Here is a 16,319-nt window from a genome sequence, read left to right as displayed (position 1 = left end):
TGAATGCACATCCAGACAGACAGGCGGACACCCGCTGAATGCACATCCAGACAGACAGGCGGACACCCGCTGAATGCACATCCAGACAGACAGGCAGACACCCCCTGAATGCACATCCAGACAGACAGATAGACACCAGCTAAAGGCACCTCCAGACAGACAGGCGGACACCAGCTGAATGCATGTCCAGACAGACAGGCAGACACCCAGCTGAATGCACCTCTAGAAGGACAGATAGACGCCAGCTGAATGCACATCCAAACAGACAGGCAGACACCCAGCTGAATGCATGTCCAGACAGACAGACAGACACCAGCTAAAGGCACTTCCAGATAGGCAGACACCAGCTGAATGCACATCCAAACAGACAGATAGACATAGACACCAGCTGAATGCACGTCCAGACAGACAGATAGACACCCAGCTGAATGCACCTCCAGACAGACAGGCGGACACCCAGCTGAATGCACTTCCAGACAGACACGCAGACACCAGCTGAATGCACGTCCAGATAGACAGACACAAACACTCCCTCCCCATAGCCAGCAATAAATAAGCAGAATTATACACAGACATCCAGACAAATTGTAACACATGTCTCTCTCACACACACACAAAGTTCAAAGAAAGAGATACCTAGGCATACACTATTAAAGACAGACAGTAACGCGTGCCCAGATGCACACACACATACACACCCAAAACACACCACTCCATAGACAGATATCAACATGCTACACACACTAACTTACAAACACTTGGAAATACCCACGCTCCATCACATGATTCACAGACATGATTATCCCACAGATGTCCACCCACAAAGACACACTCCTGCATGCACTTTTGGGGTCATGTCTGAAATAGCCTCACTGTGTTCTACTTCACGATGCACAAACTCTCAGGGTGGACATGCTAGTATACACAGTTTGCAGATATCCTGCATGCTCACAAATGCAATGCAGTCACCACCAGTCAGGGGACCCACAGACGACAGGTACCATAACGATGGGACATGGACATACTCCCTGTTTGGGACACACCTGTGTACAGACCACAGACTTCCGATTCTCCTGATGAAAAGCATTTTCTCTTTGGGCCCAGGCCACTTTCACTCTCCCAGATCTGCTGCACTGGGACTTGGGGTGGGTAGGTGGGGGCACTGGCCTGTCACATTCCTTGATAGGAAATTTGGTTGTACAAGGACTGTATGCTCCTAGCTCTTAAACCTAGGAACCTTCTCTGGGTTTGGACTCCTTCACAGCTCCTCCCCTTAGCCTTCTAAGAACAGTCTCTCCCGCTCCCTGGCCGTGAGGGTCTGCCTGGTATGGGCCAGAGAGACACCAGAAACTGAACTCCTAAGTGTGGCTGCTCTGGAGTTGGGAATTGGAGTGAGGGGTGGGGCAGGAAGGAGGGATGCGTCCACACTCAGCCAGACCGGCCTGGAAGTGAGGCAGATGTGTGCCAGGGCGTGGAGCTACATTCAAGAGTGTAGATGTAGTGTGGTGTGACTCAGACGGCCTGTATGTGGCCGTGCACAAAACCATAGCTGTATGTGCCACCAAAGTGCACAGAGGTGTGTCCGTCCCTGTGAACGCTACTGCAAGTGGGTTGATGAAGGAGCTGCCGGCGTCTATGTGCCTGCGTCTGTGAGTGCGTGTGTCCACCGCTCGTGAGCTTCCCCGGGGAGAGTCTCGGAAGAGAGACATCTCAGGCATTCTGAGCGTGCATCCCAGGAACTAGGGGCGCGCGTGTGTAAGCCCCTGAAAGGGCGGGAGTGGCCTGGAGTGTGGACGAGCAGGGCGTGCGCGCCCGAGTGCCTAGCGGCCCTTAGTCCGCCTGCCTGGCGGCTGAACCGGGTAGACGGGGCGCAGAGACCCAGGCACCCTCCTGCCCCCCTGCGGCGCTCCCGCCCCCTCAAAGTGATGTCGAAATAAAAAGCAGCCGCGCTGCGGCCGATGGGGGAGGGAGAGACCGCGAGCACTAGCGAGGTAGCTAGGCCAGCGCCGCGGGGCCTCGCCGCTCAAGTCTCTATCTCTTGGCTGCTGTCACCTCCGCCCTAGCTGGCCCCGTGGCCCACCAGGCTGACAGAAGCCGCAGGCTGAGCACCATGCGGCCGCTCCGCACGGCGGCCGGGCCCTGCTGGTGAGGGCCGCCTGCCCGCGCCCGGGGTCCCGCTAACCACACACCTCGCGGTGCGCCCAGCCTGCTCCGGCCCGTCCGCCCGGGGGCGCCGCCCACTGCGCCTCTCTAGGTAAGTTCCCTTCACTCCCACCTGCCTGGCCCCGGCCCTTCCCGGCCCTCGGCTCGCCGGAATCGGAATCGCACAGGTCCGTTTGGCTCTGTGCCCCCTACCTAAGGCTCACCCCTGGCCCTGCCAGCGGCTTGAACTTCAGGTCATAGGAACCTAAACCCGGAGGGAGTATTCGGGGGTCTGGGGACAGCAGGCCCGCCTCGGGCCTCATGCTTTCCCATTTCTTGGAGCCCCAGCATTCTCAGAGCCTTCCAAAGCAGCCCCCCTTCGGACCCCCGAACTGAGGCCTTTGTCTCGGCCGCCCCCACCCCTGGGCCGCGGCGGCGGATGCGTCCGAGCCGGGCCGCCGAGAGGCGGCTGCACCTGCCGGCTGGTCCCGTGCGCCGGCTTTGCGCGGCTTAACCCGGCTCGCTCCTGCTTGCGCCCCCGCACGCCGCGCCCCGCGGCCCTTTATCCTGTGGGGCTGGGGTGTGGGGTGGGGGAGAGCTGCGGTCGGGAAGTTACCCCCCTGCCCCAAGTCGGAGTCGGAATCCGTTTAGTGGGATTTCAATAAGAATGGGGCCGCCGCGGGCTTCAGGATCTGTCGCCGGTTGGCGTAGACGATGTTCTGGATCTGTCTGGAAACCCGGCAGTTAGAATCTTTCGGCGGTGGCCAGTCTTGAACTCAGTCCGGGTTGCCCTCACCGCGAGGGGAAAGGCCCCGCGTTCAGGGCTCCTGGGTGTGGCAGCCGCTCCTTTACCGGAAAACAAGGAAGGAAATTCGTTGTTTTGGAAAAAGCTTCGTCTCCCGGGGTCGGGAACATCTGGCAGGGAGCTCCATTCTGGTCTCCGCAGAAACCTGAGCTGAGATTCGTTTATGAGCAGGCAGGATTCGAGAGAACCAGGTAGGGCCAGTGAGGCTGCCCAGGCGTCTGGAGAGCGTTTCCCAGCCGGGTTGACAAATTGCAAACAAATTGCATCTAACGAAACGAATTTACCAGTAGTCATGCTGCCCGGCCGCCGGCAGCTCTGAGTGAACTATGGCGAATTTACCAGTGGTCATGCGGGCCTCCGGCAGCTCTGAGTAAACTATGGCGTTCCGGGAACAAGGAGAAACGCGGCTGATTGTCTGCGGGTCTTAGCAGGGTCTAGGAAGGAGAATTAACCTGTTTTTTCATACTAGGTGGGCTTTAGAACCTAGTGAGATACAGAATCGGAGAGGCTCCTCGTCTGGGTGCTAACACCTAGGACGTTCGGCCGCAATCTCTATAATTCAAAACAGGGTGGGAGAAAGCAGGGAGGACCAGAGGGGAACTGGTCTTCTGATTTAGGGGCTGGAAGTGAACCCCAAAGAGCAGGAGGGGCTGTTATAGTTGTAGTACCCCCCGGGGGCCCCTTCTGGAGGGATGGCTGCTGCCTGAGGTCTGAGGCCTCGACCTAGAGAGGACTTCTGAACCCCTCTTTGTAAGGCGCCCCTGTTTCCTTCCCAGGATCCCTCAAGATTTATTGGCAGTTTGAGGCTGGGAACCGCTCCCCCGGGAATTAAATCTCTATGGAAGGCAGCACTTAAGCAAAGGGGGTTCATTGATGCCTCCCTCCCACCCCCAAACTGCAGGCCGCATAGCTGCCGTAGGAGAAGGTAGAAAGGACTGAGCTACTAAGAGAGGGCAAACTTATGATCCAGACCACCTGAGATGAACAAGTTTAAACAAAGGGTGCAGCCAGGAGAGCTGCGTGGAACTGGGGAGACCTGCGCATCTCTGAGCTCTGGCCTGAGAACCCTGCCTGGCACTCTAGAACCAGCCGGACCTGCTGTGCCCCCAGCTACCAGGCAAAAACACCAGGGGCCACAGGTAGCATGCCGGGTACGGTGGGGGTTTCCCTAGGTTACTCAAAAAGGGTCTTTAGAAATTCAGTTTCCTGGCTGACCTCCCCTCCCCTCAGAGAAATCTTGTTCCCAGGTAAGCAAAGTGACAGTTTCTTAAAGCTATCAAAGGCAGCAGTCACCATTTTAACTAGGTTGGGAACAAACAAAAAGCTAAAAGGGGGAGCTTGTCTCTCTGGAGGTGTTTTGGGGATCCCCAAATCCAAGGCCATAAACTGGAATGAATCTGTTCTCATCAATCCTTCACGTGCAGCCCAGAGCCCAAACGATCCTGGGGCTGCCCGGACCCTCCCCTTAGGTTGGGCGATCTGGTAGGAGGACAGTCTCTGGCTTAATGGGCCGGGACCCTGCTGGTGTCAGTCGGTTGGTCTGGCAGCCCCCGTTTATCCGCCAGCTGGGAGCCCCGCTACTCGGGGTTTCATTTTTCCTCCTATGCGGGCTCCTTGCTGCCGCCGACGCTGCAGTCCCGCCTCCAACGCAGGAACTCGAACCGAAGTGAGGGCTTTAGCCACGCCGGCCGCCTGTGTGCAGTCCGAGGAAGGCAACCACAGGCCCTCACGGGACCGGGCAGAACTACCTTCCCTTTTCCCTTTACGCCCGGATTTCGGGAAGGGTAGCTGGCTTTGGTCTCTCGGGTCTCCCGGGTCTCCCGAGGCCCCTGTTCAAGCATTGCTTAACCACCCTGCTAAGCCCCTCTGCGAGGCGATTTTCTGAGCTGCCGAGCGGGGTAATTAAATTCCCGCTCGAGCTCCTCTCTCCGCCAGGCGGGCCGGCAGCGAAGGGCTGACACTTGAGCAGGGGTCCCGGCCGCGCTGGCCGCCTCCACTCCGGCTGTCCCAGAGGGACTAGACGCCTGAGCTCGGTGCTGAAACCGCAGACCTACCTAGAACGAAGGGATTTTAGCCGCGCCTTTGGGAGAAAAAGATTTACCTGCTTTCCCGTGGGCCCGGAGCAGCCACCTCCCTGCGAGCGGAGACGCTGATCGCGGCCTGGAGGGAAGCTTCCGCTAGGCTGCGGCGTTCACCGTCCAGCAGCCGGCGACCGGTCGGCCTCCTCCAGCGTTGGGTCCTAGGGTTCGAGCTCGAGCAGGACAGCCTTGCCAGCTGTCCCTGGCATTATCCTCGGGGCGCGGTGTCCTTGAGAGGCTCCCGCTAGACTCCCGAGACAACAAAAAGGTTGGAAGCTCCGTGGAGATCTCATTGTATGCGTTGAGAAGAATTATAAGCTAAAGGCGGAGAGAAGTACGGAGAGACAGTGGGCTCCAGCCAGACCGCGCGCGTTTCGGGGAGCGCGAGCTGAGAGGTACGGAAACCGGAAACCGCTCACCTGCCTGGCCTGGCCCGCGGAGGCCTGGTGCCGGTGGAGGGGAGGGCTCGCGATCGCGCTCCCGTCCCCAGTGCGCCTTCCCGGGCGGGCGCCGGCCTCCTCTACGCCGAGTGGAGTCCGAGCAGCTTGGGCCCCGTGCGCCGCAGAGTGGAGCGGGGCGGGAGGCGCAGCGAGCAACTCGGGCCGGCGGGTCCCCAACAGCCCGAGACACGCTAGTCAACAGCCCTGTGGAGCTCTGCGCCCCCCGAGCCCCGCGCTTTACCTGCGCTAAGGCCTCGTACAGACAAACGAACTCCAGTCGCAAAGGCAGTAGGAGGCCCCAGCCCAAGCGCAAGCTCCCTGGGCGCTGTCCTGAGGTGGCCTGGGAGGGGGTGACGGGGGCGCGCCCGCGGAGCTGAGCCCAGCCGGGCGCCCCCCGAGCCGAGGGGACCGAGGGCTTTCCTCCCTCCTCGGATTATTAAAAAGTTCATTTCCTGGCGAATCGGGTGACGTCAGGGGCCCGGCGTCGCGGTGGCGGGGCCGCCCGGCCGGAGAAGCCGCCTCCAGTTACCCAATTACCGACTGTCAATCCTGCCGCCCCTCCCCCACTCTACCGGGGGGTGGCCGGGACCCCAGTCCTGCCCGTGCCACAGACCCACCTGGGATCCCTCTGGGCGTGTACCCCGGGAGCCGTGGGCCCAGCAAGAGAGAAGGGCTGGAGGATGTTGGTGACTCCCCCATTACTTTGCACCTGTCTAGGTCCCCCCAAATTCCTTTGTGCTGGGTCCCCTCCTTGGCTTTAGGCTCTCTTCGACCTCAGTCTTCCTGGTCTGTACAAAGGAAGGGAGCAAAGAGATTTGTGTCCCGGCCCACTCGACCCATAGCGCTGAATCTCAGGGCTGCAAGGGTGTGGAGAAGATTGCCAGGTGACTTCGGGGACAGAGTCCTGAGACCACAGCCTCCTCCTCCCCAGAGGCCGCCTCGGGGACCTCCGAGGAAAAAATGCCTCCTCCTGCCCGGGGGCGTCTCCTTTCAGCCGGCGCCGGCGCCAGTCCTGGTCTCCACGGCCTCGCCCCAGGCAATTCGGCCGGTTGGCCAGCGAAGGCCACGCCCGGGTAGGGGACGCCCCCTCCCCCTCTGTGGAGTCGCAGGCCAGGCCACCTCCACTGGGTCATACACGACCCTGAGCAACCGCGTGTCCGAGGCCCAGGTGCCCTCTCGGGCCATATGGTTCTTGCCCCTATCGGCTTAGCTATTGCAGTCCGCCACTGTCCTCCAAGCCTTCCCACCACCCCCATCCAGCCAGAACCCGAGTTGGGGGAGGGAACGGTCTGAGTAGGTAGTTGGACTGACCACGTCCAGTGGTAAAGAAGGTGGGGCTTCCTCCGAGAGAGTGGAGGGGCTAGGTTGTCCGGGAGAGGACAACCACAGGGTGCGTGGCGCTGGCTCCTCGGGAGGGGGGCCCTTTTGGTAGTTACTGGTGGGGATGCCCAGAGGTTAGAAGGATCCGGGAGTGTTCGCAAGAGTACGTGCAGGGGTTAGTCCGTGGGGTGAGGGTCGCTTGTTTAGGGAGGTGAGTTGGCAGCAGGGGCCGCCGGGAGGGCGCAGGGAGGGGGCCTGCCGGCAGAGGGGGCCGGCCCGAGGGTCAGTCCCGAAGTCCAGCGGTTCGGGAGTTGAGGGCGCAGCCAATGGAGGGCGGAGGCTGGGCGGCGCGCAGTGCTGATTGGCTGGCGCGGGCTTCTTAGGCGTGCGCGGCCCCTGCTTCATGTCTGTGCAGGAGTCGGCAGCTGGCGCCAGGGCGGCCGGACGATGCCGAGGGGCCCGAGCCGGGCGGGCCCGAGGCCGAGGCGCGCGCTACTCCCGTCTCCTACCCATTGAGTCCCGCCACCCTCCGGACTCGCCGTCCCTGGGCCCTTGGTCCCCCGGGCTTCTGCCAGTGATTCTCATTCTCAACTGCCGCGTCCCTCCCCTCCCTGCCGCGGTGCGTGTGTAAGTTTGGGGTGCGAGATCCTGCTGGGGGCCTGGGACGCTCTCAGCTTTGAGGGATCTCTGCGGAGGCTCAGGGTCGGGGCCAGGCTGAAGGTGACAGCTTTGGGGTGCCAAAGTGAGGGTTCTCGGGGTTGTGTGGCTTAGGACTGCGTTCAGGGGGCTGGCTCTCAGTCCGTGGGGCTGCGTGGGTTTGTTTGGGGGAGTTTGAGGTCAGTATGTGTATCCGGCGCTAGATGTAGTGGTGTGTGTGCCCCTGGCATCATGTACCCCAGGGGTATCCGAACGCCTGTCTCTAACTTTTAGTTTGTGTTCGTGTGTTTACGTGTGGGGGGGCATCGTGAGTCTGACTTTAGGGCCGCTCTGTGCTTTGTTGAAGTCACTGGTGTCAGGGTTTGTCCCCACGTGTGACCCTGGTGTACGGGTGTGTGGCACTGCGACCACAGGTCACCGTATGGGTGTGCGTGGCTGAACCCCCTCCCCCCGCCTTCCTTTCGTTTTGAGCCGTGCACTTTCCTCCCACCCGGGACTGGTCCTTGCGGATCGCGGTCCGGTGGCGCACAGGACACAGCGTCGGAGACTTTGAAGGTGTCAGGTGCTGGCAGAGCCCCTCATGCCCCTTTCCGTTGCGCAGGTCCGCTGCGGTCTCGGCCCAGATCCCCGGCCGCGGCCGTTGGCCATGGAGGTGGCGCCGGAGCAGCCGCGTTGGATGGCGCACCCCGCGGTGCTGAACGCGCAGCACCCCGACTCGCACCACCCCGGCCTGGCGCACAACTACATGGAGCCCGCGCAGCTGCTGCCTCCCGACGAGGTGGACGTCTTCTTCAACCACCTGGACTCGCAGGGCAACCCCTACTATGCCAACCCAGCCCACGCGCGGGCGCGCGTCTCCTACAGTCCGGCGCATGGTGAGGCTGGAGCCCGTGGGTGACTGGGAACCCGGCGTCACGCGCCAGGAGAGGGAGGGGAGAGGAGGGCCGGCTGCCTGCTTCCCGGATGTGGGATCCGCAGACATCTGAGCAGCTGAGAAATTGGGCGGGAAAGGTGGGGGTAGCGTCCCATTGGGGAGGGTCTGGGACCCATAGGCCTGTGAGGGTTCTCTGTAGGGCCTGTCTCCTGGGGTTCCTTCTCTCCCAGTCGTCCTTTCGCTTTGGGCTGACATTCCTGATTATTACTGGTTGGGGTGTTATGTTTCTGGTTTTCTCTGAGGATGGGGCTCCTGCTGATTGTTCTGTGAGTTGTAATCTGGAGTGTCTGTGATAGGGGCTCCCCTGGCCCTGCTCACCCTGACCTCTTCCTCCACCTGCAGCCCGCCTGACTGGAGGACAGATGTGCCGCCCACACTTGTTGCACAGCCCTGGTTTGCCCTGGCTGGACGGGGGCAAAGCAGCCCTCTCTGCGGCTGCTGCACACCACCACAACCCCTGGACCGTGAGCCCTTTCTCCAAGACGCCTCTGCACCCCTCCGCTGCTGGAGGCCCTGGAGGCCCACTCTCTGTATACCCAGGGGCCGGGGGTGGGAGTGGGGGAGGCAGCGGGAGCTCAGTGGCCTCCCTTACCCCCACTGCAGCCCATTCTGGCTCCCACCTCTTCGGCTTCCCACCCACACCACCCAAAGAAGTGTCTCCAGACCCCAGCACCACAGGGGCTGCCTCCCCAGCCTCCTCTTCTGCAGGGGGTAGTGCAGCACGAGGGGAGGACAAGGATGGTGTCAAGTACCAGGTGTCACTGACAGAGAGCATGAAGATGGAAAGTGGCAGTCCCCTGCGCCCAGGCCTAGCTGCCATGGGCACCCAGCCTGCCACACACCACCCAATTCCCACCTACCCCTCCTATGTGCCGACTGCTGCCCACGACTACGGCAGTGGACTCTTTCACCCCGGAGGCTTCCTGGGTGGCCCGGCCTCCAGCTTCACCCCTAAGCAGCGCAGCAAGGCACGTTCCTGCTCAGGTAAAGGCAGGTGCTGAAACAGTGGAAGTGGGGACACTTTGTGCCTGTGTGGGAGGGGTGATTTGAAAGAGGGGTTAGTGCTGGTCTCCAGGAATGGGTCATGTTCCTCTCTAATAGTTTCCAACAGATGTTTGAGACCCCAGAATAGGGAAAGGGGACTCTGAAACTTTTGTCATTTTCTTAAGTGGCATTCCTGGGGGCCCCCAAAGTTCATGTCCCTTCTCCACTCCTTCCTACCCACCTTCCAAGGTTGGCCGCTGCTGCCAGACCAGAGCACAGAGTGGGAATTCCCCCTTCCCCTTCCTGAAACTTGAGTGAAAATTCAAGCAGCCTCATGACTTAATATTTGAGGGGAGGGAAGCAAGTCTGTGTGTACCTCTGTGTACACATGTCTACGAACATGTGTGTACATGTGTCTGTGAGCATGTGTGCATGCTGTGGGCCCGCCAGAGGTTCTAAACCCTTAAGGAATCTGGTTCTCCAACTCAATTAGTCGGATCTTGGGATTTCAGCAGTTCCTATCTCCTTGGGAGACTTTCCCTCTAGCAAAATTCCCAGGACCTATCCCTGTTCCTGCCCCCAGTGGCATGTCCTTAGTTCTGCCTCCTTGAAAGGTGGAGTAAGGGGATGAAACCACAGGTGCCCCCGCCCCTTTGCCCGCAGCAGTTGGCTGGGGCCAGCTGGGTTTGTCCAAGAACCTGGCCCGAAAGCAGAAACCCAGAAACCCGTGACTAGCGCAGCAGCCCTGCCGTCCATGCTTTGTTCCCGACCCCTGTGGGCCAGGGAGAGAGATTTTTAAAACTTTAACTGCTAAGTCCGGGAGCAACCTTCTTTTGCTGTTATAGACTGGATTTTAGTTTAAACTAAATGGAGAACTTCTTTGGGGGACACGAAGCTAAGGCAGTTGCTCTGTTCCCGCTGGCGCCTGGGACAGCACCCACCTCATCCCTCGCTCGTCCTGGTTCGGCTCAGACCAGCCAGTTTGCGTTTGCTCGGTCCGCCTCTGCTCAGTCCTTTCTCCTAAGTTTGTTTTGCATTTTATTTGAATTCCAGATGGCCTTTTAGCTTAAAAAAAAAAAAGACCCAAAACAGAAAAACAAGGCCACTTAGTCTAAAAACGAAAGGGCTTATTATTTATTTTATTTTAAAGAAGAGCAGTTTTGATTGGTGTCCAGGACTGAATTCTAGGGCTTTCGTGGAAGGGGGGAAAAGTTGGGGAGAAAGAAGATAATGACCCTGGGCCGAGAGCAGATAATGACGGAGGCAGAGGGTGCGAAATGTGGGAGACATTTTGGAGATGGGAGCCACAGTGGGGAAAAGAGAACAGGCCCGAGAGGGAGGGAGAGAGCCTCTGGGCCCAGCCAGGTCGAGCTGGGTGGCTCCTGCCACCTGGCTGCCCTCAGCAAAGTTTGCAGTAAATATCCTTTCCCTGTCACTCCAGAATCCCTGGGGTCCTGCCCCATTCCCTGTCTCCTCCCTTGTTTCCATTCCTTCTCTGGAGAATTTAAATTGGGGGGGGTGGCCTCAAAGGCCTCCCTGTGCCCTTCCTGCCTGGGGCTGAGACAAAAAGTCACCCCTGGTGCAGCCCAGCAGACCTCATGGACCTCATGCCTGGGGGTGACTGCCCCATGACCTCGTTAGTTAAGCAGGCCCCGCATCTCTCCTTGTCCCCTTCCAGAAGGCCGAGAGTGTGTCAACTGTGGGGCCACAGCCACCCCTCTCTGGCGGCGGGACGGCACCGGCCACTACCTGTGTAACGCCTGTGGCCTCTACCACAAGATGAACGGGCAGAACCGGCCGCTCATTAAGCCCAAGCGGAGACTGGTAAGAGCCTAGCAGGCTCCAGTGGCAGGCTGTGTGGGGGCTGGCAGTTAATTAAGGGAAAATAAAAACCCTTCAAATGTAGATGTTTTACCACTTGAAATTCTTTTTTATCATTAAAAGCACCTGGGTATCCATGGGGAGGGGGTCCCTCTTTTTTCTGGCCAGATTCTTTCAGGCTAGACTTCTTTATCGGCCCACTAGGTACCCTCGTGCCACCCCGTGCAGGGATCCCCAAAGTTGAGTGTCTTAGCACCCAACTCCCGACCTCTGGCTTCTGTTTAACTCTTTTTAAAAATAGGGCCATAGAGTACTTTTCCTTGTGGCTGGCTCTGGGCGGCCCTCCCCGTCCCCCTCACAATCTCCTCGCACTTATTTAAATAAAACACACACACTAGCCACCAGAAAAACCTGCCCTTTATTATTTTTCCATGGAGTCACCTATACTGTGTATTTTCATTTGAGTGATTAAAAAAAAATGCCCTTTCGGATCTCCTGCCGGAGTTTCCTATCCGGACATCTGCAGCCTGAAGATAAGGAAACTTCGTGTATCTGTTTCCGGACTCCGCGAGTTTGTAGAGTCTCCTCGGCTCAGTCCTGCCTCTCACTGGGCTGTTTTGAAATTTCTAATACCCTCCACTCTGCAAATAATGCGTAAAATGCTAAGAATAATAAATATATTTTTTCAGGGCGAAGTGATTTATGAGGCTTAAATCGTTCCCCGCTTTGGGGGCCCTTTTTCTCCCCCTGGAGGGCGGGGTGAGGGCCGGGTGGGGGTAGGGGTGGCCCGCACGGTGTTGGCCCCTGAGTCAGAATTCCAGCTTCAGGCTGCTTACTCACCCCTCCACCCCACCCTGCGGCTGCAATCCCTCTGCCCCTTCTGTGACCAGGTTCGCTGTGGCTATTCCAGACTCTGTTGGCCTCAGCACCCCCCTTCCCATCTGGCTTTTGCGAACCAGCCTGTGGTTCTCTGGGAAGTGTTGGGGGAACTTATTCTGTGACTGTGGGTGGTGCTGGTGGGGCCAGGAGAGGGGCTCTGCTTCCTTGGGTAAAGGTGCCCTCTCAGCTCCTTTCTCCAGGGACCAGACACTCATTTCCATATCCCATCTCTGCCTGGCATTTCCTGAGGGACTCAGGGGGGCTGGATAGGTAGGGCAGCTGGAAGGATGGGAATGTCTGTATCTGCACTGTCCACTGTGGGAGCCCCAGGCAACACGTGACTGAGGATCGCTTGAATTATAGCTAGTCCAGCCCAGGGAACTGAAGTTCTGATGTTATTAACTTGTAGTTAAATTGAATGCAAACAGCTGCATGGCGGGAGCGGCTACTATTTCAGACAGTATAGCTGTGCACACTTTTAACCTGGCGTTTTACATCCACCTTCCCTGCCCAGACACTAGGGCACAGACTCCCCAGGATTATGGATTTTGAGGGCAGTCCTACAGGAGGAGAAAGGGAGGACCCAGGGGTTTGTGGGGAACGGATCCAGCTTGGCCTCAGGGTGCCTCTCTTGGGCCTTGGTCTCCCTTTAATGGAGCTGGACAGCAGGGCAGTTGGGGGAGGTGGCTAATTCTCCTTTCTAGATTTGCAATTTTGTTGAGTATAAGATCAGGCTTCTGAGAGTTCTCCATTCTGAAGTTCTGTGATTCTCAACTTGTTTAACTCTCTAATTCTAAAATTCCACGATTCTGAGATACCTTGATTCCCTGTGAGATTTACCGCTCCTTGGCTGAGTTGGTGGGGGCTGGGGCTAGGGGGGGTCAGGAGGGAGGTCAAGGTGGGCGTGGGAGCCCAGCCTGCTGATGCTGCCCTTCCCTCCCAGTCCGCCGCCAGAAGAGCCGGCACCTGTTGTGCGAATTGTCAGACGACAACCACCACCTTATGGCGCCGAAACGCCAATGGGGACCCGGTCTGCAACGCCTGTGGCCTCTACTACAAGCTGCACAATGTGAGTGTGCCCCGCCCCTCCCTTGGGACCTCTGCTCTTTGTGCTGCCAGGCAAGACGCCCCAGCCCCAGTATCCAGCTTGGCTTGGCTTGGAAAGCCGCTGTGTCTGCCTGCAGGACAAGCCCTGAACACCAAAAGGGCTTCCCATAAGAGGGGGGTGCTTGCCTCTGTCAGGAGGTAAAGCTGGCTGGAGCAGGGCCCAGAGGGTCTAGGGGTAAAAAAGTTGGAGGGGGATTTCAGTTGTCTGGATGTGGGGCAGTGCTGGCATTTAGGGTGCAGGAGCCAGGGAGGCTGAGGGACCGGCAGGGTGTGGGGCAGTCCCAGGCACTGAAAACTGCCCTTCCTGAAATGGTGAAAGTGCCACAAGGGGGCGGGGGAGGTTAGGAGGTTGGGAGCGCTCCAGGGGACCCTTAAGCCAGGCCTGCCTCTGCACCAGAGTGTGGGGGATCTTCCCAGGGGATGGGAATCGACCCTCTGAAAACATCGTGGTGGCTTCTAGGTTAACAGGCCTCTGACCATGAAGAAGGAGGGGATCCAGACCCGGAACCGGAAGATGTCCAATAAGTCCAAGAAGAGCAAGAAGGGGGCAGAGTGCTTCGAGGAGCTGTCCAAGTGCATGCAGGAGAAGTCGGCCCCCTTCAGCGCTGCCGCCCTGGCCGGACACATGGCACCTGTGGGCCACCTCCCACCCTTCAGCCACTCAGGACACATCTTGCCCACCCCAACACCCATCCACCCTTCTTCCAGCCTCTCCTTTGGCCACCCTCACCCATCCAGCATGGTGACCGCCATGGGCTAGGGACGGCCTCCCTCTGAGCAGTCAGACGGATATTGAAGAGGGCAGCTGGTGGAGCCAGGCCTGACACTCCCAACATGGGTGGACCAAACCCTTAGCTGCACACCCTTCCCAAAGACTGACATCACTCCTGTCAGGCCTGCCAGAGCCCAGCGCCTCCTCTCCTGGGAGGCCGCCTCATCAGCCTGCCGACAGTTACTGTGAATATCCCTAACTGGGCCGAGAGGCTGCCTCCTCACCTACTGCTGGCCAGGTGGGGCTCCTTCATGGACAATTGTTTGGAAAGCAAGAAGGACAACTTTATGAAGAGAAAAGGAGGGGACAGAGAACAGACGGAGGCAACCGTTGTTTGAAGGCAAAAGGAATAGGCAAAAAAATAATTTATTTTGCTCTTCTTTCTAATAAGGACTTGGAGACTTGGAGGTCTGAGCTGTCCTGAGTTCTCCTGGTTCTTCCTTGGGTCTGATTGCCACTTGGCCATTCTGCTGGCCAGGGCTCTGGGGGGCAGAACTGGGGGGACCTCAGCCCACACCCCTTTTCCTCTGGCCTTCCTCTCTGAAACAGCTGAACTGCAGGCTCTGCTGAGCCAAGGCCAGAGGGGCCGAGGCCCAGGGAGGGTGAGCGGGTGCCTGCCCTGATGGGCTGGGCCCTAGAGGGCAGAGACAATCACGGGCAGTCCTGCGCAGATTCCCAGGCCAGGGCTGGGTCACAGGAAGGAAACAACATTTTCTTGAAAGGGGAAACGTCTCCCAGATTGCTCCCTTGGCTTTGTGGCCAAAGCTCGTATGACTGTGTCCCCTTAACTGGCCCAAGCCACAGCCTGCCTTCTTTGCCAGGTGGACCCCTGTAAATACATCCTTTTTCTGCTTACCCCACACCCACTCCCCTCCCACTCTGAGATAAAAGAAAAAATACTAAAAACAAAACAACTGCATAAGTTTAACTCACCGATGAGTTAGTTGTTTTATTTTTAAGCTCTTTTTGGGTCCAGTCAATTGTACGTTGCCACGGAAGCCCTGCTACGGAAAGGAATAAAACCTACAAACCGAGGTTGAAACTTTGCAATTATTTCTGGAAAAGTTCTTGGATATCACAGCCCTAAAAAACGAAAGCTGGGGGCCGGGGAGGGGCCTCTTCTGCTCTGGGTTTCCGGGGGCTGGTTGGGTTTGCCGGCCTGGTCGGAGCTGGGGCGGTCAGGACAGGGCTGAAGGAGAGGCCCAGTGCCTGCTGGAGTCCCTGGTTCTGCTTTGCTGTGGCTGTCTGGATCCTTCCCAAGGTACAGCTGTACATAATGAATCCCGAGCTTAGATTCTGTACGCGGTGATGTCGGGGTGCGGTGGCCGGCAGGGGCAGGGGGCCCTGGCCCGGGAAGAACATTGTGCTGATGTAGTCGACCAAGTGCAATATGGGCAGGCGATCGCTGCGGGGAGCACCACAGGCAGAAGTAACTTATTTTGTACTAGTATCCGCATAAAAAGAGAATTGGCAGTATTTTCTGTTTTTATGTTTTATTTGGCTTGTTTTATTTTGGATTAGTGAACTAAGTTATTGTTAATTATGTACAACATTTATATATTGTCTGTAAAAATTGTATGCTATCCTCCTATTCCTTTAAAGTGAATACTGTTAAGAATAATAAAATACTTTTTGTGAATGCCTCTGGCCTGTCTCATGGGCTCCCAGGGCTGCCAAGCCTGGGGCGTGAAGCTAAGCAGGCAGGTGGCATTGCTCCTGCTGCTGGGAAGTTTGGAGGGGAGGACTCCTGGGATAGGGATGGGCCGTTGTGGCCTGCGTCTGATCTTGCCACTGACATCCTGGCTGTCCTCCTTTGAATAGCTTCCTTGTTGTCCTATTACCAGGGGTCGTAGTGCTGGGTGGATACCGGGGAGGTGCAGGGGGGCTGTGGTTTCTCCAGCCTTTGGTCCATACCCTGATTCTTTTCCTGAGGGTTCAACAAGGTTCCCATGGAGACTTTTGCAGAACCCAACAAGGACTGAGTCTGCCCGTCCTCTTCCCCCCAGATGCTGATCAGCACTGGCTGCTGAGATGCCTGGTCATCAATATTCCTGTTCATTAACAATCTTGATCACCAATGTCTTTGATCACTGATGTCATTGATTGCTGTCATCTTTGATCAGTGATGTTGGTCATTAGTAAAAACCACTACAATTGATATTGCTGATCAATGACATGTCTGATCAAGAGAGCTTGATCACTAATTGACCGCTAATACTTGATCACCAATATTTCATCAAAGCTTCTGCTCAACGATGAGTCTGATTACTGACATCCACAAAACGTGGTTGCCCATGTCCCAGGTACCTGTCTTTGCTTACCTATTGTATGTCTGATCACAAACATCCCATCGTGTTTCTGATCATCAAGGCACCTAGTC

At 57.7% G+C, this 16,319-nt stretch overlaps 1 protein-coding gene across 3 annotated transcripts; it reads left to right on the top strand.

Annotated features, from left to right (window-relative positions):
* The first annotated feature begins 1,978 nt into the window (after positions 1 to 1,978).
* Positions 1,979 to 15,582, top strand: GATA2 (GATA binding protein 2). 3 transcript variants are annotated; one of them, XM_003796195.2, is made up of 7 exons: positions 6,589 to 6,758; positions 7,201 to 7,412; positions 8,044 to 8,317; positions 8,719 to 9,360; positions 11,039 to 11,184; positions 13,004 to 13,129; positions 13,628 to 15,582. In XM_003796195.2, the coding sequence occupies exons 3-7, from the start codon at positions 8,089 to 8,091 to the stop codon at positions 13,925 to 13,927; spliced, it is 1,443 nt and encodes a 480-aa protein (XP_003796243.1). In that variant the 5' UTR covers positions 6,589 to 6,758; positions 7,201 to 7,412; positions 8,044 to 8,088; the 3' UTR covers positions 13,928 to 15,582. The 3 variants fall into 3 exon arrangements, with proteins under 3 accessions (XP_003796245.1, XP_003796243.1, XP_003796244.1); XM_003796197.2 differs by lacking the exons at positions 6,589 to 6,758; positions 7,201 to 7,412 and adding an exon at positions 1,979 to 2,254; XM_003796196.2 differs by lacking the exon at positions 6,589 to 6,758 and having other exon boundaries at positions 13,046 to 13,129.
* Positions 15,583 to 16,319: the final 737 nt, after the last annotated feature.

The sequence above is a fragment of the Otolemur garnettii genome, unplaced genomic scaffold (genome assembly GCF_000181295.1).
Source record: "Otolemur garnettii isolate 467f Iridium unplaced genomic scaffold, OtoGar3 scaffold00101, whole genome shotgun sequence".
NCBI classification, from domain to species: Eukaryota; Metazoa; Chordata; class Mammalia; order Primates; family Galagidae; genus Otolemur; species Otolemur garnettii.
Note: the sequence above shows the minus strand (reverse complement) of the source record. Positions and strands in the feature narration are given on the sequence as shown.

Bases quoted from the DNA above. Each gene is read 5' to 3' on its own strand.
- GATA2 (XM_003796197.2), top strand. From the start codon at position 8,089: ATGGAGGTGGCGCCGGAGCAGCCGCGTTGGATGGCGCACCCCGCGGTG. The intron at 8,318-8,718 runs GTGAGGCTGGAG...CTCCACCTGCAG, and splicing joins CTCCTACAGTCCGGCGCATG to CCCGCCTGACTGGAGGACAG. The intron at 13,130-13,627 runs GTGAGTGTGCCC...GGTGGCTTCTAG, and splicing joins TCTACTACAAGCTGCACAAT to GTTAACAGGCCTCTGACCAT.